The sequence below is a fragment of the Chiloscyllium plagiosum genome, unplaced genomic scaffold, assembly GCF_037043375.1.
Source record: "Chiloscyllium plagiosum isolate Xiang-an unplaced genomic scaffold, Cpla_swu_hap1 HiC_scaffold_19, whole genome shotgun sequence".
Taxonomy (NCBI): Eukaryota; Metazoa; Chordata; class Chondrichthyes; order Orectolobiformes; family Hemiscylliidae; genus Chiloscyllium; species Chiloscyllium plagiosum.
The window spans coordinates 22,006,483-22,033,090 of NW_028270157.1; the positions used below are offsets into that span (position 1 = coordinate 22,006,483).

At 40.8% G+C, this 26,608-nt stretch overlaps 1 protein-coding gene across 2 annotated transcripts in view; it reads right to left on the bottom strand.

Moving 5' to 3' along the window:
* The window catches only part of LOC122559762 (receptor-type tyrosine-protein phosphatase R-like), a 213,992-nt gene that overhangs the window by 131,192 nt on the left and 56,192 nt on the right, over nucleotides 1–26,608 (bottom strand). The window contains exons 5-7 of one of the 2 annotated variants that reach the window (XM_043709749.2): nucleotides 24,424–24,534; nucleotides 20,956–21,018; nucleotides 18,194–18,456 (exon numbers count right to left, since the gene is read on the bottom strand). In XM_043709749.2, the coding sequence (XP_043565684.2) occupies nucleotides 18,194–18,456; nucleotides 20,956–21,018; nucleotides 24,424–24,534 (437 nt within the window). The remainder of the gene's footprint in view (nucleotides 1–18,193; nucleotides 18,457–20,955; nucleotides 21,019–24,423; nucleotides 24,535–26,608) is intronic. The other variant, XM_043709751.2, reaches the window with a different exon arrangement.

The window sequence follows — 26,608 nt, forward strand, 5'->3', positions numbered from 1 at the left end:
CCACCATTCATGACAGGACTGCAGACCTTAAGTCTGAAGTTGACTACTGAATTGCTCAGACTTGTCTTCCACTTACTTATGTTGTTTGACACACTGTTGTGTAGCTTCACCTGATTTCTGGGTACATCTGGTGCTGCTCCTGGCATGCCCTCTTGCACAACTCATTACTTTAGCTAATGTCAATCCTGTGATTTATTGCTTCACTGAGCTTGCCAAATTACAGTGGTGGGTGAAGTGTAGTCATGTTACAATCCAACAGAAGAATAGTAAAAATGAATAGTCCAGACCTACTTAGGAATGATATTAAATGTTTTTAAACATTATGAAGGATTATGCAGAACAAATGTGGTCGTAGGGATCAGGCAAGGTGGCTCAGGTGGAGAAAACAATAAAGTGGACCAATGAGCTAAAGCCATGCTTCTGTGCTATAACAGTCTTTAATTCTATTCATGCTGCATAGAAAATGTACAAATCCCCAGCTTTTTATTCTTAACTGATTGTTATTTAGATCAGATGAACTGAGCTTTATGACATCATCTGGTAACGAAAGGGAAACATAATGTCCATTTTGCAAAGCTGTCTGCAGAGATTAACACTCCCTTAAATGTAACAAGAGATATCAGAGAAGAAAGGAAACGTTATATTATCCTCTTTCAGTACTGTAATTATGAATCCAGGTTGCGATAGACTAAGCCATGTGCATTTAACTCTCTCCTCCAGAGATAAATGTATTTACCTATCCCAACCTCAGTTAGAGACAAATCTAATGTTGTTACAGTATTATACAGCCAAAAATCTTTCTTTCAAAAATGCACACATGTTTTGTTATATTAAAAAGGAATTTAGATGTTCTGATGATCTGTGGTAGGATAGATATCTGCTTTATCAGAAATAAATATTCTGGGAGAAGTTTGGACAGCTCTTCTATTGTTGGATCCAAATCCGAAAGAACTGTTTTTGTAGTTGTAAACCTAACTTCACAAAATTTGGAGGTGCCGGTGTTGGACTGGGGTGTACAAAGTTAAAAATCACAAAACACCAGGTTATAGTCCAACAGGTTTAATTGAAAATACTAGTTTTCGGAGCGCTGTTCCTTCATCAGGTGGTTGTGGAGTATGAGATCGTAAGACACAGAATTTATAATACTGTAAACCTTTGCTATAAATTCTATGTTGGACTATAACCTGGTGTGTGATTTCTAACTTCACATGAGTTTTATTCAAACAACATACTGATTTTTGGGTGAAAAGTCACAGAGTTGAAAAGTTAACTTTGTTTTTTTTTCTGTCTTCGAAGATGCTGCCTGAGCTGTTTAGTCTGGGAGATGCCCAGTTATGGAATTCTTTCAGGGATGACAACCTCTAATCACAAGGATTAATTCATCAACCTCCCATGCTCTGGAGTTCTTTGCCATCACTGTTCAAAACAAGAGAAAATGTGAATAAAGAAAAAACATTGCTCTCAAAATTATTTGCAATGGAGATTAACAGAGAACCATTCTGTTTAGTTATTCAATGTCATGGCGTTGATAAGTGCAATCTATGTAAAGTCAACAATTCCTTTTTTAAGTGGCTCCCAAAGTTAGAGCAAGCTGTGTTGCAAATGAACAACAGAGGTTCTTATTGCCTCATTTATTTTCTATACAATCACTCTCTTATGGAACTGGCGAGACAAGATTCTCATAGCTACTCTAGTGGGTGTACTCTCAGATTTTCAGATTCATTACTGAAACACCCCTGGGTGTCAACCTGCTTATAACAGGCTCTCTCCTTGATCCTGTGAATTGTGCAATTGTGCTACTCTCCCTGTGGGAATGATTCATTCTAAAAGATGAGAGACTTAACAAACAATCCAGGTCTTTTTCAATATATATTTTCAGTTACATCACACTGTAAACATCTGCTATAAATTCTGTGTCTTATACTCCACAGTCACCTGATGAAGGAGCAGCGCTCTGAAAGTTGGTGCTTCCAAATAAACCTGTTGGACTATAACCTGGTGTGTTGTGATTTTTATCCCTGGGGGAAATCTTTCTTCTAGTTTTGTTATTTATGTATATTTATTACTCTTATCAACTGCATCTAATATCAACCAAAGAACATGGTGGAAGGGTTGATAGTAAACTGCATTTCATTTATGGATTTTCCTGTTAAACGGAGTTTGATTTCTCAGTAATATTCTATTTCAAACATTTTTCTGCAACTTTGGTTTAATGATGCCATTTGAATCTCCTGAGGGTTCATTCTCCAGTGAATAGTCATCTCCTATGTGTATAAGGGTGCATTCTACATTAGTATTACACTGGGGCCACACACATTGGGAGTTGAAACCCGCCCTCAAGTCAAGCTGTATACAGAAACAATCAGATAAACACATACCTGACCCAAACATCAACGACTAATCTGCCACTTCCCTTTCCTCTTTTGCACAGATTCCAAATGATTGAAAGATATAAGTGACAAGCTGCTTAGCACACAAAGTATGCATAGTTAAACCTCCTCAGTAGGCAGTGAGCCTTTGAGAGACTAATAATATTCCAAAATCAATTGTCCTGGTGTTATGTAAGTTCTGGTCTTTATTTTGCTTAGCCGAGCCTTATAGATCATAAAATAAAATTAAGGGACTGCTGTGTGAAGATGTATGAATTGGTTATTTTTATCATGACAGAATCCCAAATTAACACATAACGGTCATCCAAAGATATGTTTCTTGTATTAATGAAGCTGTTACCTACAACAGGACTCACTGTTTATAACCCTTCCATGATTGCCAGGTGGTTAAAAGAAAATCTTTGAGCAGTAAGGTGAAACAAAAAATGTTGGAATATAACTGGTTGAATTCTTTAGACTGTGAAAAACTACAATCATCAAATTCTTGAGCTGAAATCTGTTAACTCTGAGATCTCTCCACTAGATGGTGATCTTGGACTTCAAATTTATTGGTGTAATATTGATTCCTGTTTCAGTAACTCTCCCTTAAGTCACTTGGGCTGAGATTTAATAAATTCATTAAGTTTGCCTGTCATCATGGATGATTTGCTTTATAGGGATTTGGAGGAATAATTATTTTACTTGGAGTTGTGAATCTCAGCATTGCCATTAATCCCATGTATCTGAAAACAATCCCTCAATGTGAACAGAAGCAGAAATTGCTGGAGAACCTTCGCATGTCCCGCCTCTGGCGACTCTCTGTGTGGAGTTTGCACATTCTCCCCGTGTCTGCGTGGGTTTCCTCCGGGTGCTCCGGTTTCCTCCCACAATCCAAAAATGTGCAGGTTAGGTGAATTGGCCATGCTAAATTGCCCGTAGTGTTAGGTGAAGGGGTAAATGTAGGGGAATGGGTCTGGGTGGGTTGCGCTTCGGCGGGTCAGTGTGGACTTGTTGGGCTGAAGGGCCTGTTTCCACACTGTAAGTAATCTAATCTAATTAAGATGTCTAGCAGCATCTGTGGGAAGAAAGCAGAGGTAATGTTTCATCAGAACTTTCAGCTAGGAAAAAGGGGTATTTATGGTGAAGTTGAAGTTGGTGGGGCAACAGAAGAGAGGTAAGCAGATAGTAGGAGACAGAGTCCAGTGAGAGAGACAGAGAAAGAGAGAGAGAGAGAGAGAGAGAGAGATGAAAGGTGTAGGTAAACACGGAGATAACAGAGAGCAGATAGAAAATAGCTGAATAAGAGATAAGAGCATAAGTGAGAAAATGGGATGCTGAATACATCCCCTATAATGTGATAATAGAACATAGAACAGCATAGCACAGAACAGGCCCTTCAGCTCATGATGTTGTGCCGACTATTGATCGTCATGTATGCACCCTCAAATTTCTGTGACCATATGCATGTCCAGCAGTCTCTTATGACCTTGCTTCCACAACTGCTGCTGGCAACGCATTCCATGCTCTCACAATTCTCTGTGTAAAGAACCCGCCTCTGACATCCCCTCTATACTTTCCTCTAACCAGCTTAAAACTATGACCCCTCGTGTTAGCCATTTCTGCCCTGGGATATAGTCACTGGCTATCAACTATCTATGCCTCTCATTATCTTGTATAGTTCAATTAGGACCCCTCTCCTCCTCCTTTTCTCCAATGAAAAAAGTCTGAGCTCAGTCAACCTTTCTTCATAAGATAAGCCCTCCAGTCCAGGCAGCATCCTGGTAAACCTCCTCTGAACCCTCTCCAAAGCATCCACATCTTTCCTATAATAGGGCAACCAGAACTGGACGCAGTATTCCAAGTACGGTCTAACCAAAGTTTTATAGAGCTGCAACAAGATCTCATGACTCTTAAACTCAATCCCCCTGTTTATGAAAGCCAAAACACCATATGCTTTCTTAACAACCCTGTCCACTTGGGTGGCCATTTTTAGGGATCTATGTACCTGCACACCAAGGTCCCTCTGTTCCTCCACACTGCCAAGAATCCTATCCTTAATCCTGTACTCAGCTTTCAAATTTGACCTTCCAAAATGCATCACCTCGCATTTATCCAGGTTGAACTCCATCTGCCATCTCTCAGCCCATCTCTGCATCCTGTCAATGTCCTGCTGCAACAGCCCTCTATACTGTCAGTGACACCTCCAACCTTTGTGTCATCTGCAAACTTGCTGACCCATCCTTCAATCCCCTCATCCAAGTCATTAATAAAAATTACAAATAATAGAGGCCCAAGGACAGAGCCCTGTGGAACACCACTCACCATTGACTTCCAGGCAGAATATTTTCCTTCTACTACCACTCGCTGTCTTCTGTTGGCTAGCCAATTCTGTATCCAGACAGCTACGTTCCCCGTATCCCATTCCTCCTGACCTTCTGAATGAGCCTACCATGGGGAACCTTATCAAATGCCGTGCTGAAGTCTATATACATCACATCCACAGCTCGACCCTCATCAACGTTTCTAGTCACATCCTCAAAGAACTCGATAAGGTTTGTGAGGCATGACCTGCCCCTCACAAAGCCGTGTTGACTGCATTTAATCAAGCCATGCTCTTCCAAATGGTCATAAATCCTATCCCTCAGAATCCTTTCTAACACCTTGCAGAAGACAGACGTGAGACTTACGGTCTATAATTGCCAGAGATTTCCCTATTTCCTTTCTTGAAGAGAGGAATTACATTTACCTCTCTCCAGTCCTCAGGTACGACTCCAGTGGAGAGTGAGGATGCAAAGATCTTTGCAAGTGGTGAAGCAATTGCATTTCTCGTTTCCCAAAGCAGCCGAGGACAAACCTGGTCCGGGCCTGGCGACTTGTCAATCTTAATGTTTGACAAAATTTTCAGCACATCAGCTTCCTCTACCTCTATCCATTTCAGCATGCACACCTGCTCTTCAAAGGTTTAATTCACTACAAAGTTCGTTTCTTTCGTAAAGACAGAAAATGGGACTAGGAGTAGTTAAAGTGGGCGACTGTGCTAAAAGCAACCTATGTCATTACAGGACTGGGTGTGGGGTAAGCAATAAACATGGAACCAACTTCAGTAAGGAGGCTTCTGAAATGTTCACCTTGTTCCTCAACCGAGGATTCCTTCCCCCATAACTTTACCACAATCCCCACACATTAGGCCTCATCATCACATGGGCTCCTTTCATCACAGCCAATCCATATTCACCCACTAATTATCCCAATTAGAAGTTTTTTTTTCTCCCTGGCTCACCATTATCCATCCTGTTGTCTACCGAACTGCTGTTCCCTCTGGACTCCATCTCCACCTATGGCTCAGTCCCTTCCCCTCTCTCTCCCTCCCCACTCATGGTCTTCAGCATACATATCAACCTTTAACTAGCTACAATCAATCAGTTCTGAAGAAATGTCACTGGACCCAAAAGGTTAACACTGCTTTCGCTCCACAAATGCTGCCAGACCTGCTGAGGTTCTCCAGCAATTTCTGTTTTTGTTTCTGATTTCCAGTATATGTAGTTCTTTTTTTTTGTTATGCATACTTTTCTTTACTAGCTTCCACTTGTCAGGATAGTTTACTGTCCTCTGTTTATGGAGATAGTTTCTGATTACAGTGGATAATCAGATATTATTTTCACGATGAAACAGTTGACTCAGCATCAACAGTACAAGTAAGAACACTTTTCTATTCAGCCAGGTGGAGATTATCAGATTACTGACTTGGGCCTTATAGACAGTGAGTTACTTATTGCTGATTTCCCACTCTCTAATCTGATCTGAAATTGTAGCCACAGTATTTATGTAACTTGTCCAGTTACCATAAGTCAGTGACAACTCCACTGGTAATGCTCCTGAATGTCAAGAAGAGATGGTTAAGTTCTCTCTTGTTGGTGGAGGTCATTACCTGACAATTGTGTGAAAAGGAATTCACTTGTCACTTAGCATCTCAACCCTGAATATTGTCCAGATCTTCTTCTGAGGAGTTGTGAATGGTACTGAACTCTGTGCAATCTTCAATAAACTCCTAAACATAGTGACATTCTATTACAAACAAATTAGCTGAAGATGGTTAGATCTCGGACACTACACTGAGGAAAACCAAGTAGCAATAACCTGGTGCCTCACAGCGCCGGAGACCCGGGTTCAATTCCCACCTCAGGCGACTGACTGTGTGGAGTTTGCACATTCTCCCCGTGTCTGCGTGGGTTTCCTCCGGGTGCTCGGGTTTCCTCCCACAGTCCAAAGATGTGCAGGTCAGGTGAATTGGCCATGCTAAATTGCACGTAGTGTTAGGTAAGGGGTAAATGTATGGGTGGGTTGCGCTTCGGCGGGGCGGTGTGGACTTGTTGGGCCGAAGGGCCTGTTTCCACACTGTAAGTAATCCAATCTAATCTAAAGATATTTACTGTTAGATTTGTCCTACAAAAGTGTCAGCCCTACCTTAGTTGGTAGCCCTCTTGCCTTTGAGCTTGGAAAGCTGAGGTTCAAATCTTCCTTGACTTGAGTGTAAAAGGATATGGTTCCAATAAAGCACAGAAGGAGGGTTGCATTTCAGGCGAGATATTAAACTGAGGCCTTGACTATCCTCTCTCATTTAGAGATAAAAGATTCCATAGCAGCATTTTGAAGATGAGCAAGGGAGTTCTCCCCAGAGTCTTGGCCAATATTTGTCCACCAGTTAACAATACAAAAAACATATTCTCTGGTCATTATCGCTTAACAAATTGTGAAAGTTTTCTATGCATAAGTTGCTTGCCATGTTCCATAGTAATTCATTCACTACAAATTTATTTTAAAACACTCATTGGACATGGAAAATCCTATATAAATGGAAGTTTTGATTAATATTCTTGTCAAGTGGCTCTTGCAAAGCAATATTGATATAAGGTACATACAGTATTCTTGTTTGTTATATAATTATAATTCGAGAACCACCTGATGAAGGAGCAGTGCTCCGAAAGCTAGTGCTTCCAAATAAATCTATTGGACTGTAACCTGGTGTTGCATGATTTTTAACTTTGTACACCCCAGTCCAACACCGGCACCTCCAAATTATAATTCTTCGCATCAACATAAATTTAGATAACAACGCTTGCTAAATTCTTCATTCTATAATCATCTCTGGAAAATGAAGCCCATTGTTGTTGGGTAAACCATTTTATTTACAGGATGTGATCTGTTGCTCAGATTAGATCAACTGGAGCAAACAGTTGTTTACATGGGAAGTACATTAATAAAGATATCTTCATTGTTGCTATAATTACTATTGTTGCTATCTTATTTCTCATGAGTGTCAACAATAGCCCCATGTGATACAACAGCATTCGTAAACAGAACAAAGGACAAATGCCTGGAATATTAGGATTCTGTTCTGTTTAATACTTCACAGCTAGTGTAATTCCAAAAGAGCGTGCATTTGCAAAGCATGTAGAAATGGTGAAGAATCATTAAATATTTTCAAAATGTGTCAATGTTTCCTATATTAGGAGTACTGCACAATTCCAGACGCTGAAACTCTCTCTCTGTAAAAGGTTCTTCTGCCTGTAATTTTAATATTAATCCATTTCAACAATATCTCCCAGGAGATCTCCTGCTCATTTTCCAGGATATCTAAGACAGCCCTTCTGTGGGAATTATTACAAATGAGTAGGAGAAATTCTACAGAAATTCAGCTGTTTGTCTCCTTAGAGCTTAGCCAACATTTGCAAATTATTAAATGACTGCCACATGAAGGATTTATATTTTACAATTATTGACAAATACCAGGATCCTCTGCAAATTTCCCAAGGCAAATGGCCCACCTATTTAACCAAAATAACATGGGAACTTCCTATTAGAAAATGTACTCTGAACAGTCTAAACTTCTCGCCAAAAACATAGTTTGAAGTAAAAAGTTGGAAATTATTGCCAATGCCTTGGGGACTTCACAGTTTTAGCTACGTGAATTGAAGAAAACAGTCCTCTTTTTAACATTCACTTGGTGAGAAGATTTGTTACATGCTCTAAAACAGAATGAGAAACCATTTACACATGTCCTGACCATAATCCTACTTTTAAATTGTCTGTCTACTTGTAACTTAAAGTAATGTAGTTCGATACTTGCAAAGTTGACATGAAATCTTAATTTGATCTAACAGCTTTTAAATTAAATGGTTACCTTATTCATTGTGTTATGATCCTAGTTGATGTTAATACTGGACAAGTCAGATCCCAGATTAAAATCTGGTGAATTAAATACTGTAGTATGCATATAAACAAGATGGTCTTTCACTGAAACACAAATGCATAGAATGCTGTAGATTTGGTTTTAATTATAAAAAAGATTTATGATGCAAAAGAAAGATGATATAACAGGGCAGCACGGTGACTCAATGGAGCGGCATGGAGGCTCAGTGGTTAGCACTGCTGCCTCACAGAACCAGGGACCTGATTTTGATTCCAACTTTGGGCAACTGTCTGCGTGGGTTTCCTCTGGATGCTCAGCTTTCCTCCCACAATCCAAAGATGTCAGGTTATGTGAACTGGCCATGCTAAATTGCCCATAATGTTCAGGGATGTGTAGGTTAGGTGCATTAGTCAGGGGTAAATATAGCATAATAGGGCAGGGGAATGGGTCTAGGTGGGTTACTCTTCGGAGGGTCACTGTGCACTTGTTGGGCAAAAGGGCCTGTTTCCATGCTGTAAGGATTCTATGATTCCAAAAAAATCAAACTATTTACTTCTAGCACAATCTGAAAGATTTTGAAACACATGGTAAAATACAATCACATCTCTCCCAATACCATCACTCTACATTGCTTAAACACCAGTTTACTTCTATATCACATCTATAGGTTTGGCTGTAACCGTTTCTTTCATTTCCCTGTCATGAGAGTTTGGTTATTTCTTACTTAATTAGTCATGCAACTAAGCTTAGACTTCCTCAGCATCAAATCACTCCTTCAGGATTCTAATCAGACTCTTCCATTCTGAAAGTTTCAAACTAATAGTCTTACATTGGGTTATCTATTTTTCTACCAGATCTAAACTATCCCTTTTCTTAAGGAAAAACTGTTTCATACATCCTATTCAACCAGGACTTCTGTAAACTGAGAACAAAAGCTTTCCACATGATGGTTATCTAAAGCAAAGAAAATAAAAATTTGATCCTTACAACTAACAGCAATCTAACTCTCCACAATAAGACTCCTCTCCTCATACTGATGTAAAATAAATCATGCCTTCAGAAATACTGACAAGTTAATTATTAAGCACCCACAAACACACAGACTAAACCATACATGCCACTAGTTCAAACTCCACACTCCTAAACCAAAGATATTAAAATGTATATAAATCACACACCTTACATCATAATTATTTAAAAGAGTTAGGAAAGCAAGTGATTAAAATATCTTCCCTTTATATCTTGATATCAATTTTGTTTCCAATAAACCTTAGCAGGTAGAAAAACTGATAATGTCTGACTACAGAAAGTAAAAATTAAACAAATTACAGCAAGTGCTTGTAATTCATTAGGATATTACTTTAGCATCAATGTGAGGATCTATCTCCTAAATGGTATAAAAATTGCATTAAATTTCCTTACAAGATTCACTAAATGCAGAAAAATTTACAGTCATGTTCTATTAGCCTTACTCCAAATGTTTTGTGTCCACCTCATTGTAAGAAACATTTGTCTCATTGTATAGTCCTCTCATACCAAATTTTGCCTTACATATGCTACTGGAAAAGTACAATTATATTCAATTACTGTATGTTCAGTTATCCTCATTTTGGGCAGTTTGGGACATTACTTCTGCGCAACTTATGCACTTAATGGTAAGGTCCTAGGGAGTGTTGCTGAACAAAGAGACCTTGGAGTGCAGGTTCATAGCTTCTTGAAAGTGGAGTCGCAAGTAGATAGGATAGTGAAGAAGGTGCTTGGTATGCTTTCCTTTATTGGTCAGAGTATTGAGTACAGGAGCTGGGAGGTCATGTTGCGGCTATACAGGACATTGGTTAGGCCACTATTGGAATATTGCGTGCAATTCTGGTCTCCTTCCTATTGGAAAGATGTTGTGAAACATGAAAGGGTTCAGAAAAGATTTACAAGGATGTTGCCAGGGTTGGAGGATTTGAGCTACAGGGAGAGGCTGAACAGGCTGGGGCTGTTTTCCCTGGATCGTAGGAGGCTGAGGGTGACCATATAGAGGTTTACAAAATTATGATGGACATGGATAGGGTAAGTAGGCAAAGTCTTTTCCCTGGGGTCAGGGAGTCCAGAACTAGAGGGCATAGGCTTAGGGTGAGAGGGGAAAGATATAAAAGAGACCTACGGGGCAATTTTTTCACACAGAGGGTGGTACATGTATGGAATGAGCTGCCAGAGGAAGTTGTGGAGGCTGGTACAATTGCAACATTTAAGAGACATTTGAATGGGTATATGAATAGATTGGGTTGAGGGGCATATGGGCCGGGTGCTGGCAGGTGGGACTAGATTGGGTTGGGATATCTGGTCAGCATGGACGAGTTGGACCAAAGTGTCTGTTTCTATGCTGTACATCTCTATGACTCTAACTAGGAATTTTTGATTAACTACACATTTTCACCAAGGGAACACTGCTCTATTCTGTTGAACAATGCAGATATACTTATCAGATCAAATGTCAATGTCACTGTTGGCTGTTGTTTGAATTCTGTAACTAGTGCACAGAATCGCAGAGTATTATGGTGTGGAAGATGACCTTTCAGTCCATTGTGTTTGCACTGGTTCCCTGAATAAGCATTATGACTCAAGTTCCATTCACCTGTTTTTTTGTTTCCTCATAATACTGGATTTTTTTATCTCTATTTAAATAACTATTTAACCGGCATTTGACAAGGTTCCGCATGTAGACTGGTTAGCAAGGTTAGATCACATGGAATCCAAGGGAGCTAGCTAATTTGATACAAAATTGGTTTGAAGATAGGAGACAGAGGGTAATAGTAGAAGGTTGTCTTTTTGGACTGGAGGTCTGTGACCAGCAGTGTGCCGCAAGGATCGGTGCTGGGTCCACTGCTTTTTGTTTTTTACATAAATAATTTGGATGTGAATATAAGAGTACAGTTAGAAAGTTTGCAGATGACATGAAAATTGGAGGTGTAGTGGATAGTGAAGAAAGTTATCTCTGAGAGACAATGGGATCTTGATCACTTGGGCCAATGGGCCGAGGAGTGTCAGATAAAGTTTAATTTAGCTAAATGTGAGGTGTTGCATTTTGGAAAGGCAAACCAGAGCAGGACTTATACACTTAATGGTACGGCCTGGGGCAAGTTGCAGAACAAATAGACCTTGGAGTGCAGGTGCATTGTCCCTTGAAAGTGAAGGTGCAGGTAGACAGGATAGTGAAAAAGGCATTTGGCTTACTTTTATCGGTCAGTACATTGAGTATAGGAATTGGGATGTCATGTTGCAGCTGTACAAGACATTGGTGAGATCACTTTTGGAATACTGCATTCAATTCTGGTTTCTCTGCTACAGGATGGATGTTGTTAAACTTGAAAGGGTTCAGAAAAGATTTCCAAGAATGTTGCTGGGATTGGAGGGTTTGAGGTTTAGGGAGAGGCTGAATAGGCTGGGGCTTTTTTTAATCCCCTGGAGCTTCAGAGGCTGAGGAGTGATCTTATAGAGATTTATAAAGTCATGAGGGGTATGAATAGCCAAAGGCTTTTCCCCAGGGTTGGGAAGCCCAAATTAGAAGGCATAAATGTAAGATGAGAGGTGAAAGATTTAAAAATGAACTTTATTGTGCAAAGGTGGTGCATGTATGGAATGTGCTGCCAGATAAAGTTATGGAGGCTAGTACAATTACATCATTTAAAAGACATCTGGATGGGTACGTGAATGGAAAGAGTTTAAAGGGATATGGGCTAAATGCTGGCAAATGAGACTCAATCACTTAGTGATATCTGGTCAGTGCGGACACATTAGACCGAAGGGTCTGCATCCATGCTGTATAAGTCTACGACCTATCGTATGTCTTAATTTAATCTGCCCCCACCACTTCCAGGTAATGTAGTATGAAGACTTTTATCGCATCACATAATGCAAATTACCTTATATCTGTGTCCTCTCATCCTTGATCATTTATGAGAGAGGACAGTTACTCCATACCTACTTTGTGTAACCCCTTATGATTTTGAAAATTTCTATTCAGTTTCCTCTTAGCCTTCTTCCCTCCAAGGTAAACAGTCTCGTCTTCTCCAAGTTATCTTCATATCTTCATTTTTGATTAACCTTATCTGCACCCTCTCCAATGCATTCACACCATTCCTAATTTTTCCTCTACTCATAAAACCGAGGATACTATACACACTTTATTAACTGCTCACATTCCCTGTTCAACCACCTTCATTGATTTATGGGTATATGCACCCAGGCGTCTCTACTCCTGCACATCCTTTAGGGTAGCAGCCCTTATTTCTTAACATTCTTTCGAAAATGTATCGCCTCACACTTCCACACAATGAACTTTATCTGCAACTTAACCATCCACTTCACCAAACGGTCCATATCCTTCTGAAGTTTTACACTATTCTGCGTACAGTTTACAATGCTTCCAAGTATCACTCACAAACTTTAAAACTGTTCCCTGAGCACCATGATCTAGCTCATTAATATATATCAAGAAAAGCAAGGGCCCCCAAAATGGACCCCTTGTGAACTCTATTAAAAGGAGAAAGTGAGGTCTGCAGATGCTGGAGATCAAAGTTGAAACTTTATTGCTGGAACAGCACAGCAGGTCAGGCAGCATCCAGGGAACAGGAGATTCGACGTTTCGGGCACAGGACCTTCTCATTCCTGAAGAAGGGCCTGTGCCCGAAACGTCGAATCTCCTGTTCCCTGGATGCTGCCTGACCTGCTGTGCTGTTCCAGCAATAAAGTTTCAACAACGAACTCTATTAAAAACCTTGCTCCAGCTCAAAATCTATCCATTCACCATTATTCTTTGTTCCCTATCCCTCAGGCAATTTTTTATCCATGTTGCTACTGTTCCAATTATTCTATTAGCTATAAATTTCCTCAAAGCTCTGTTGTGAGGCACTATCTTCAACATCTTTTAGAAGTCTATGTACACCACATCCATAGCTTGTTAGCTCTGTTGGCTCTTCAACTATTCACTCACAATTCAATTTAACTGCAAGCAAATCTAAAGCCTCAGCTTCAGAAAATTAATTTTTGAGGAAATCTGTTACACATCCAAATTGACAGGGACTAGTTAAGAACGCGCAAACTTTAACATAGGTATGATTTTCTTTAACAAAAGCATTGCGCAATCCACAAGGGAGAAGTCCCAGCTGCCAGTGTGGCCTAGACATTTGAAAAGCAGTTCTGCACGTGTGCACTTTGTAGGAGTGTAGATTCAATTCCCATTACAGATTTACTAATTATGAAAACAGTACTTCACATAAAGATTGGAGAATGGTTTCCAAAAATTGCACCATGCTCCAAAATACACATTGAACTGAAAGTTTTATACAACAAGGATAAAGTCAAAAGCAATTTCAGTACAGCTAACTTACATTAATGACATATAAAGACTGATATAAGACATCAATAGAAATGGTATAATTTATCTTTCAGGACATTATAGAGTAATAGAGCTGTAAAGCACAGAAACAGACCCTTTGGTCCAACTTGTCAATGCCAACCTGATATCCTAAACTGAGGCAGTCCCATTTGCCAGCATTTCGCCCTTTTCCCTCCAAACCCTTCCTATTCATATACCAATCCAGATGCCTTTTGCAATTGTACCCATCTCCACCACTTCCTCTGGCAACTTATTCCAAACAGTACACCACCCTCTGCATGTAAAAGCTACCCCTCAGGTCCCATCTAAATCTTTCCCCTTTCACCTTAAACCTATGTTCTAGAGTTTTGGACTCCCCAACCCTGGGAAAAAGACTTTGCTAATCACCCTATCCATGCTCCTTACGATTTTATAAATCTCTATAAGTTCACCCCTTAGCCTCTGTTACACTGGAGAAAATAGCCCCAGCCTATTCAGCCTCACCATATAGCTCAAAACCTCCAATCCAAGAAAATAAATATGTGGAAAAATATTATGGGAAATAAAAATGACATAATCGCAACATAATGTCTATGACAAATAGTATTGAGAAAACTGTCAAATTACTTAATTTAATTAACATCACCAAGATGTATTTCAGCCTTGTATTTTGGGGTATTACTTCATTGGCCTGGATTATATAGTTTTAATTATCGTAAAATGATTAGCATTGACCATCATTATCCTGTGGAACTGACAGCAACTTCTGATTTCTGTGGTAATATTATTGATTGGATATGACTACAGCAAATGACAATCACAACACTGTCAAATCAGCATAGTGACTATTCTCTGCATTTACACTAATCTGAAAAGCCCACCATATACCATTAACTTTTTAGCTTTAATCAGCTTGCCAAGTTATTTTGAAATGTTGATGATCTCACCTTCAATAAATAACTATATCATGAATTTTAAACCCTCAGAACCCTCAAAGTAAAGATTTCTAACCTACTTATTTACAGCTGTATCTCACTGCAGTTTGTAATGCTTTCATTGGAGTGATTCAGCTGTTCAAATGTCCTTTCCCTATGGACCTTCATGATAATGGCATCATTGAACTGTTGGCAGTCTTTTACTGATGGTGGGGGAGGGGGTGGTGCATTCAGAAGGTGAGAATCTACTCTAAGATGCTGCAAGGCAATCTTTGCTGGCAGAAATATAATTCAAGCATTTCCCGTTCTAAAGGCATAAGGAGTAGGATGTTGCACTGGAATTGGTGTCCAAGCTGTCACAATTCACTAGGCAAAAGTGAGTACTGCAGATGCTGGAGATTAGAGTCAAGAGTTTGGTGCTGGAAAAGCACAGCAGGTCAAGCAGCATCCAAGGAGCACGAAAATCAACGTTTCGGGCAAAATCCCTTCATCAGGAAATTACGCCATTTTCTTCGTGACCTGCAGCACATTATCAATGAGGATGAGCACCTCACCAAGACCTTCCCCACACCTCCACTACTTGCCTTTAAACAACCGCCAAACCTCAACAGATCGTTGTTCGTAGCAAGCTGCCCGACTCTCAGGACAACTCCATACAACCCTATCATGGTAGACGCTGCAAGACATGTCAGAGTCTGGACATAGATACACCTCTCACCTTGTACATGGCAGGTACTCATGTGACTCAGCCAACGCTGTCTATCTTATATGTTTGCAGGCAAGGATGCCCGGAGGCATGGTACATTGGGGAAACTGAGCAAAGGCTACAACAACGGATGAATGGGCACCGCACAACAATCAACAGACAGGAGGGTTCCCTCCCAGTTGGGGAACACTTCAGTGATCCAGGACATTCAGCCTCGGACCTTTGGGTGACCATCCTCCAAGGTGGACTTCGGGACAGGCAGCAGAGAAAAGTGGCCAAGCAGAGGCTGATAGCTAAGTTCAGTACCCATAGGGAGGGCCTCAACTGGGACCTTGGGTTCATGTCACATTACAGGTGACCACCATTGCACTATACACACACACAGATACTCCTACACACAGGCACTCTTATACACACATACACACGGACACACATACACACAGACGCGCACACAGACACCCACACACACCCTTACAGACACACACACTCCCACATGCACCCCCTCACAGACTTAAGACACTCTGCACTCGCTACACACACACATACACTTTCTCACACTCACAACCCCCGACCCAGACAGACAGACACACACAGACAGACAAAGACCCACATGCACACATATATTTTGTGGGGTGAATTTGTACTTGCAGGGTTACATTGTACTTTGCTCAAAAACTGCATGCATTCATGTAGAACTCGGAGCTCAAAAACTGCATGAATTTATGCAAAACTCTGTTATCTCACTTTTTAGATTAGAATCAATCTAAACATCATGGCATAGACAGAGAACACAGGGGGCCAACACCTTCAACATATTGTCTAGCTATCACCATTGTTAACAGCTAACCCGAGAATGCAACTTTTTAAAAAAAAGGTTTTGTGATTTACACATGTAAGAACTGAAACTATTACTGTATTCTAACAGATGAAAGGCTTAACAGACAATCAATTTTTCAACGTATAATTTCAGTTACATCACATTGTAAATTTTTGCTATAAATTCTGTGTTAGGATTGAGCCCTCCACTATCACTTGATGAAGGAGCATCGCTCCAAAAGCTAGTGTGCTTCCAATTAAACCTGTTAGACTATAACCCGGTGTTGTGTGATTTTTAACTTTGTACACCCCAGTCCAACACCGGCATCTCCAAATCATCAGGAATGAGGCTGGGAGCCTCAGGGGTGGACAGATAAATGGGAGAGGTGTGAAGCTGGGGGGAAGGTAGCTGAGAGTGTGATAGGTGGATGGAGGTGGGGGTAAAGTGATAGGTCAGGGGGGGGTGAAGCGGCTAGATGAAAAGGAATACGGACAGATGGGACAGGTCATGAGAATGGTGCTGAGCTAGAAGGTTGGAACTGGGGTAAGGTGGGGGAGGGGAAATGAGGAAAATGGTGAACTCCACATTGATGCCATGGATTGGACGGTCCTGAGGCGGAAGATGAGGTGTTCTTCCTCCAGGTGTTGTGCGGTTAGGGAGTGGCGATGGAAGACACCCAGGATGTGCATGTCCTTGGCAGAGTGGGAGGGGGAGTTGAAGTGTTCAGCTGCTGGGCAGTGGGGTTGGTTGATGCGAGTGTTACAATTCACTGTTAATACTCCACAGAAAAATCAGGAGCTCACACATGTACAGATTATTGAGAAAATGTACAGAAGTTCAAAGGTGTTGTCACTGACTTTACACTTTACCAGGACTTGGAGCAACATCAGTTTTGAAACAATGGAATAGAGAAGGATTTCTACTCCTATGCTGTTACTTCCATGTAAAATACTCAAAAAAATTTAACCTGTTGATTATGTTGTAACGGATGTATTAACTTCATCATTGCTACAATCATTGGTCAATGTGAAAAGTTTCATCTTAATGTGTCAAGAAGATCAGAATTGCTCCTTTAGGTATCACAAAGACAACTCAGATTTTGCAAACACTTCCTCCTCTTTTGCAACCATAGACAGAACCACCTTCCACTCTGAACTCACCTTTAACTGACTGCTGGGACTGTTTCCACATTTCTGACTGTCTGTCACCAAATCCCTACTCTCACTCACCAACCAGATAATGGATTTGACCAACATGAGCGCAGGACTCCTTGAATATTTACATAACTGAGGCCTTGTCCTTCACATCACTCAGATTTCCAGATCCTGGACTCCCCACATGAGCTGTCTGTTTAGGGTTTGTGAGCACTGCACCTCTCCCAACTTTTAAAATTGGGGTTTACATCAAGCTGTACCTTATTTCATCAACGTTTGACTATTCAAGTGATAAGTCCACACTGTTACAATTAATGTCAATGCATATACATCCACCATATTCTGTGTTGTGTCATACAAATTTCTACTGCCCATTTATTTATTCTCTAAAGATATTGGATACATTAGATCAAAGCTAACCTCGCATTTACCTCCACAGTCACAAATATTTTAGTTATGCGCCTAATTAAAGCCAAATTTGTCATGCTACTGCAAAATAAATGAATAAACATTTATGCTAATTATTTACCCAGTTCAGTAACCCACTTGCAACTGATGCTTAGTGTTAATTTTCATTCTTTTCGAAGCAGGCCTTAGTGAAGGTAATACAATGTTTCATCTCATATTTTCACTTTTATAAAATTTTGTATAGTTTACCTTTCTTGAAGACAAGCTGACTTCATTTTGAATGGTGAGGGACCAGAAGAAACACATGGCTTGATTTCTGGTGCAGGCCGACCCTGGGGATCAATGTTAACACTTACAGTGCCAGAAAGAGAGCCAGGCTGTACCATACTGTTTGCAATTTTAACCTCTGGCTGTGACTGCTGCACAGGAATGGAAGAAAGATTGATTGACTGATGCTGTTGTTTATCCTGGTTGATTTGAAAATGAAGCTTTTCCTTCAACCTGTATAGAAACTGATAAATGTAAAAATAACACTTAGTTATGGAAAAGTTGAATGACTAAACACATGATTTAATTCAGTGTTTCTAGCCAACCAAATGCAATGTGGAATGAAGACTCAGGAAGCACACTGAACAGAAGCATTTAAGGAAAACTAGAAAAGCAGTTGAGGAAAAAGTAAATAAAGAGCTTTGAGTGAAATTTGGAAGGATAGCAAGGGGCTCAAGTGAAGTATAAGTGTTGGAAGGCACTTATTAGGTTAAATTCTACATAGTTTTGCCTAAATAAGTCCTTCCATCACATTACTTCAACACTACATAGATATCATTAGGCTGGCTCGTTATTCCAGATTTTATTGAATTCAAATTTCCCCATTTGTCACGGTGTGATTTGAACCTGTATGCTTAGAACATTTGCCTGGGATTCGAGATTGCATTATGACCAATGCACCATCTCCCCAAATATCATCATATATTTATATATATATTTCACACATTTTATATGCATAATAATTTAGATGACTGTGAACAATTTTTCAATCTGAACCCTTTAACTCCTAATTTCCACTAAACCATATTCTCCTAAATAGTAACATACACAGGTAACACAGCTCTTTCTGTACCTATCAGTGCAGACTAAGTAATCGTGTGCCCATGTTAATTTCGCTAAATGGCCCTGTCCTATAGCAGAGGAAGAACATTGGCAACCAGAGTGAATGCGCATATACAGGAGCAGGGGGGTCAAATTTCATACAGATCCTTACCACTTTCAGGTCCTTAAGCTAGCGGAAGACCAAGGCAAGGTACCCATGCTGAAGAGCAGATTGGATATCTACAGCCATCTAGTGAGAAGCCAGCCAAGGAGCTACTGCCAGCTGCACATCAAGCAGCAATGTCTTACTAAAACCTCAGGTAAAGTTGATGGCTGACAAACAGCACATTTAAAACATAGAATATAGAACAATACAGTGCAGAACAGACCTGTCAGCCCTTGATTTTGCACGGACCTGTGAACTAATCTAAGCCCATCCCCCTACACTATCGCATCATCATCCATATACTTATTCAAGGATTGTTTAAATGCCCCTAATGTGGCTGAGTTAACTACATTAGCAGGCAGGGCATTCCAAGCCCTTACCACTCTCTGAATAAAGAACCTTCCTCTCACATCTGTCTTAAATCGATCACCCCTCAATTAGTAGCTATGCCCCCTCGTACAAGCTGATGTCATCATCCTAGGAAAAAGACTTTCACTGTCTACCCTATCTAATCCTTTGATCATCTTGTATGTCTCTATCAAATCCCCTCTTAGCCTTCTTCACTCCAAAGAAAACAGACCTAAATCTCTCAGCCTTTCCTCATAAGACCTTCCCTCCAGATCAGGCAACATCCTGGTAAATCTCCTCTGCACCTTTTCCAGTGCTTCCACATCTTTCTTGAAATGGGGCAACCAGAATTGTACATAATATTCCAAGTGTGGCCATACTAGCATTTTGTATAGTTGCAGCATGGCATTATGGCTCCAGAATTCAATCCCTCTATCAATAAAATGTAACACACCATATGCCTTCTTAACAGCACTATCAACCTGGGTGGCAACTTTCAGGGATCTATGTACATGGACTCCAAGATCCCTCTGTACATCTACACTACCAAGAATCTTTCCATTGACCCAGTATTCTGCCTTCCTGTTATTCTTACCAAACTAAATCACCTCATATTTAGCTGCATTGAACTTCATATGCCACCTTTCAGCCCAATTCTGCAGTTTATCCAAGTCCCCCTGCAAACAGTAACATTCTTCTGAACTGTCCATTACTCCACCAAATTTAGCGTCATCTGCAAACTTACTAAACCATCCACCTTGCCTGCGTCCAAATCATTTATAAAAATTACAATCAGCAGTGGTCTGAAAACAGATTGTTGTGGCACACCAGGCTGAATATTTTCCATCAACCGCCACTTAGCTGCCTTTTTACAGAAAGCAAGTTTCTAATCCAAACTGCTAAATCCCCCTCAATCCCATGCCTCTGCATTTTCTCCAATAGCCAACCATGTGAAACCTTATCAAAAGCTTAACTGAAGTTCATGTACACCATGTCAGCTGCCCTACCCTCATCGACATGGTTAGTCACCTTCTCAAAAAACTCAATGAGGTTTGTGAGACATGACCTGCCCTTGACGAAACCATGTTGACCATCTGCAATCAAATTGTTGCTTGTTAGATGATTATAAATCCTATCTCGTATAATCCTTTCCAAACCTTTGCCTACAACAGACGTAAGGCTCATCTGGGTCATCTCTACTGCCCTTCTTGAACAAGGACACAACATGTGTAATCCTCCAGTCCTCTGGTACTAAACCTGTAGACAATGAAGACTGAAAGATCAAGGCCAAAGGCTCTAACATCTCCTCCCTAGCTTCCCAGAGAATCTTTGGATAAATCCTATCCATCCCAGGAGACTTGTCTACTTTCATTCCTTCTATAATTGATAATACCTTTTCCTTACTAACCTTGATTCTTTTTAGTCTAATATCCCGTATCTCATTCTTCTCCTCTAAAGTATTCTCCTTTTCCTGAGTGAAAACAGATGAGAAATATTTGTTTAGCACCTCTCCGATCTCCACAGGGTCCACACACAACTTCCCATTTCTGTCTTTGTCTGGCCCTATTCCTACCCTAGTCATCCTTTTATTCCTCACATACCTATAGAAAGCTTTAAGGTTCTCCTTTATTCTACCTGCTAAAGACTGCTCATGTCCTCTCCTTACTCTTCTTAACTCTCTCTCTTTAAATCCTTCCTAGCTAATCTGTAACTCTTCATCGCCTCACCTGAACCATCTCGTCTCAATGTCACATAATCCACCTTCTCCCGCTTAACTAGAAATGCAATTTCTTTAGTAAACCATGGTTCCCTTACCTTATCACTTCCTCCATGCCTGACAGGGACATACCTGTCAAGGACACGCAATATCTGTTCCTTAAACCAGCTCCACATTTCGATTGTCCCCATCCCTGCATTTTGCTACCCATTCTATGCATCATAAATCTTGCCTAATTACATTATAATTGCCGTTCCGCCATCGATAACTCTTGCCCTGCGGCATGTATCCATCCCTTTCCATCGCTAAACTAAATGTAACTGTATTATGGTTACTCTCTCCAAAGTGCTCACCTACAACTAAATCAAACACCTGGCCTGGTTCATTACCAAGCACCAGATCTAGTGTGGCCTCCTCTCGTTAGCCCTTCAACATACTGTGTCAGGAAACCGTCCTGCACACATTGGACAAATAAAGTTATAGCATTTCCAGTCAATTTTGGGGAAGTTAAAGACCCCCATAATGACCACCCTGTTCCTTTCACTCCAACCCAGAATCGTTTTGTCGATCCTCTCCACATCCCTGGAGCTCTGCGGAGGCATATAAAAAACTCCAAGCAGTGTGACCTCTCCTCTCCTGTTTCTAACCTCAGGCCATACCACCTCAGTAGACAAGTCCTCGTCAAAAATTCTTTCAGCTGCCGTTATACTGTCCTTGACTAACAAGGCCGCCCCTCCCCTTCTTTTATCCTTTTCCCTGTTCTTAATGGAAGATCTAAACCCTGGAACCTGCAACATCCATTCCTAACCCTGCTCTATCCAAGTCTCTGAAATGGCCATAATATCGAAGTCCCAGGTACCTATCCATGCTGCAAGATCACCTACCTTATTTCGGATACTTCTGGCATTGAAGTAGACACACTACAAACCAACTTGCTGTCTGCCAGCACATTCCTGTGACCATGAAATCCTGACCATGCCCTTCCTACTCTCATCCTCCTGTGCCCTGGAACTACACCTCAGGTTCCCATCCCCTTGCTGAGCTAGTTTAAACCCACCCGAATAGCAACAGCAAATTTCCCATTTTTGGTGCGGTCTCCAGATCAACTTCAAAGCAGGGCCAAAAGAAAAATAGCCCCAGCCCTTAGGCTCATCTCTACTGACCCTTCACAGCAAAGCTTGGAGGAAGAGCACTCATGAGGCTCTGAGGATGCACCATTAAGGCCTTCCCTCCCATCCTCCATAAACGCAGAGTCATTCACTTCTGAGCTATCTATAGATGGCTCAGGGTCACATTCTAGTGGGCACAGCACTGACCATAGCTGAAGAAGGAAGAGACAATCAAGGGCTCTGACTATCAGAGGACTGTTACTGAGCCCAGTGCAAATGAGAGAGGGAGATGCCATTTTGCACCAACAAGGAGGTGGAGTGACAGGCAAGCAAAGAGGACTGGAATCTTAGGAAGTGATTTGTGGCCCCACTTGCCCTCTACCAGAGACCCAAACCTTTCCATTAGGATAGGCCAAGGAGGTTGCAGCAACTCATTTGCAGGAGACGCACAGCAGGCAGGATGCTCTCTAGGCTCAATATAGAATGCCCACAAAATTCAACATGGCAAAGCAATGTACAGCATTCCTCAAACACAGCTGCGGCTGCCAAGGTGACAGCAAGATAAGAGTAGGAAGAGAAAGATTAAAGAGCTTTGGAGTCATTCTGGGTGCATGGTCTCAACCTTTGAAAATCTAGTATACCTGTTGGTTAAGGTGGTCAAACATTTGGCATTGAAGTACATGAGGAAATATCAGGAATGAGATGCACATTTTCCAGTTGAGACTTTGGTATTGCCAAGCACCCTTTTGGGCTTGTATCAAGCTGCTCCTGTCTTGGTTGAAAGTCTGCCCTACTGCTATGTCTATATGATAAAGTAATTCCTCAATGACCCATGACTGAATTTCTCCACTGTGGCCTTGATCTTTACATTGCTTTCCAAGTATGTGGTAGTACTGGCTGACACTTGGTGGCTTTCATTATCCATTCCCTGAGAATCTATAGCCTATGTGTTAGTTTCATCCCCTTCTCCTGAACTTTCAGATGTACAGGCCGTAAATGTTCCTGTGATATGAATGTGGATAACCTCAACACCATTACACTGTTGATTCTTAGCTACCCTCCTGGTCAAAAGTGAATGAATAATGGGACATGGTTGGGATGTTGATGTTTAGAGCTGAAAGAGTCTCTTTGCCTTTATTCTTCAGTGAAGGCATGCCTTCAGAAAAGGCCTTAACTAAGCACTCACATAATAATATTTTTCAGTTCCTGTTTCATTTCTTTCAGTTGGGTGTGCTTGAGTTGTACAGGAACACATACAAACAGAGCTCAGGATCCCTCCCAGTCCATCCTCTGAAAGGTCTTCTGTTGAAAAACAATTTTGAAAAAGATGGTGGGTCTAAATTTTTTCCCTTCATTCTTTCACCCTCTACACTCCCTGTTTAAAACACACTTTCCTCCAATAACGATTGATGCCTTATCCTTTTCCACTGGCAGCCCCTTTCTCCTTCCTCAAATGTCCCCCCATGATATCAGCCCTTTCATGATCTCTCGCTCAATATTCCTGCTCCTGCAGAAACCATCTAATCACCACCACCATCACCAATAAAAACTATCCCTTATGCCACCCAGTTCCTGTTATAATACCGGACCATACATTTCAACTTTCTCCTTCCTACTGTCTTTTCCACCAAATAGTAGGATCTTGGAGCCATAGCACTGAAATGTTTAAAATGCAAAGGAGGTGAAATTCAACTTGGACAACTTGTTGAAGGATTGGATGACGTTTATGCAGAACCTGATACTATGTTGTGTTTAAGTTCAAGACAAGTTGCCACCCCAAAGCCTTTAAGTGAAAATCAATTAGATATTTTTATTGACTCACAATTTTCATAGAAGACAGTTTTGAACATTCCTAAGCACATATATAGAAAAGACATGCAGAAACTTCTCTCAAAACAGCAGTATGAAAGAAATTATTAATGTACATGTGTGATTAATCATGTAAATTACACAATAAGCACTAATTACAACCACAAAAGACTTGAGTAGTTTTTCAAACCAGAATATGCCATTTAATTGCAAAATGCACAATTAAGATAAAGAATCTTACCATTAAACATGTAATGACAATAACAAAGGCAGTGAGGAAGATAACCACAGCATAGACTCCTTCTTTATTCCAAATCCCATCCCTCCCATGTTCTCCATGCACAATTTTTTTCTGAAAGGAAGCAAAAAATTGACATTAGTGCAGATTGCTAAATATCCGTTATGCTTTACATTTTCTTTCACTACAGTTTACCTGTAATATATCCACCATGTCAAAGTTCAAACCACAAAAACAATTAGGACAGGTGCACTTATCAAAAATATTTACTAATCTGTTTCTGAAATAGAATTTGAATATTTTTCTGCCATTTCAAATAAAGTCAAATCTGTCAGGGACAAAAACTGGTTTAATCACACATGATGAAAATTACTTAAACGGTTTCAATGCCTTTTTTGTGAGAAGAACACCTGACTCTTAAAATATGATTCTTTAAATTGATTTCATGGACATCACACAAGTTCCTCCTGCAGCAGCTGTGAAGTCTGATATTGCAGGTTTTTAGCAAGCAAATTCGATTGTAGTTAATATTCATCCTTTTCCTTCCTCCTTATCCCATCAGTTCATTCCTCTTTCCATTTCCTTTGACTTGGGTATTGACTCCTTGTTGGCTTTAGTTTGTAAGAATACACCAAAATCACATGCAGTGGGATTTTAAATGTGATCACATCATGTGAGCATCAGCATGCTGTTTTAAACAGGCAAAGAGAATATCTTTTTACACTTTTTTCCTGGGAGGTTTTCTTCATTGGTAGTGACGATGTTTATTGCCATGTAATTGCCCTTGAGAAAGTCATGCAGCATCTGAGGAGCAGGAAAAATCGACGTTTAGGGCAAAAGCCCTTCCACTCTAATCTCCAGCATCTGCAGTACCCACCTCTGCCTTGAGAAAGTCATGCTGAGCTGCAGTCCGTGTTGGCTGAGGTACAGTCAGAATTCTGTTAGGTTGGGAGCTCCAGGTTTTTTGACCTATTGATGACAAAGCACCAATTCAAGGCATGTAAGATTTAGAGAAGAGCTCAGAGATGATGGGTGTGCCCAAGCTTCTGCTTTGCTTGTCTTTCTAGGTGGAAAAAATTAAGGTAAGGGAATAAAATAACTTTGAGTTGTTCCCGCACCTTGCCCCAGTGGTGGAGAGGGTGACTGTTTAGGTGGTGGATAGGGTGACAATGGATGTCATTGAGCTTCCTGAATGTTGTAGTTACTCTCCTCCAGGTTGGTGAAGAATTTGCTAAATTGTGCCCTGTAGTTGGTGGACAGAATTTGGGGAATCAGGAGTTGAATTACTTGCTGTAGAATACGCAGCTTCCAAATTGCATTAGTAACCGTAGTATTATGTGGCTTGTGCTGATTTTCCTGGTCAATGGTGAGCTCCAGAATGTTCATAGAATCATCACAGAATTTCTACAGTGTGGAAACAGGACACTTGGTTAAACAAGTCCACATTGACCCTCTGAAGAGTAATCCACCCAGATCTATTTCCCTACCCTATTGCTCTACATTTCCCTTGACTAATGCACCTAACCTACACATCCCTGAATAGTACGGGCAATTTAGCATGGCCAATTCACCCAACTTGCACACTTTTGGACTGTGGGAGGAAACCAGAGCACCTGGAGGAAACCCATGGGGAGAGTGTGCAAACTCCACACAGTCAGTCATCCATGTCTGGAATCGAATCCGAGTTCCTGACGCTGTGAGGCAGCAGTGCTAACCACTGAGCCTCCGTGTTGTTGGTGGAGAATGTATGGTAACACTATTGGTTATCAATGGGGCATGGTTAGGATCTGCTGTGTTGGGAGATAGCCTTCCCTTTGCATTTGGGCAGCACCAATGTTACTCACTGCTTATTAGCCCAATTTCTCAACATTGTTCTTGTTTCATTATTTGAGGAGTTCTAGATGAGCATCCATGCAAGCTTTTTAAGCAGGGCTTAGTGGAACAGAAATTAAAAACAGAAGATAACAGGCAGCTCTTGCATACTGCAATTCAGTGACTTTGTGTTGCCAATTGACACAGACTGGTTATTCATAAAAAACCCTTCCTGGTTGGTGTATCTCAACTGTTCATAGCCAAGTCCAATCCTTCCCAAACACAATAGCAACGTATGCCCACATCAAGTATTTTTTGTCTAACAACAACTTAGAGTGGAAATACCAGCTAAAGGTTTCCTTCCCTAACTCATGCA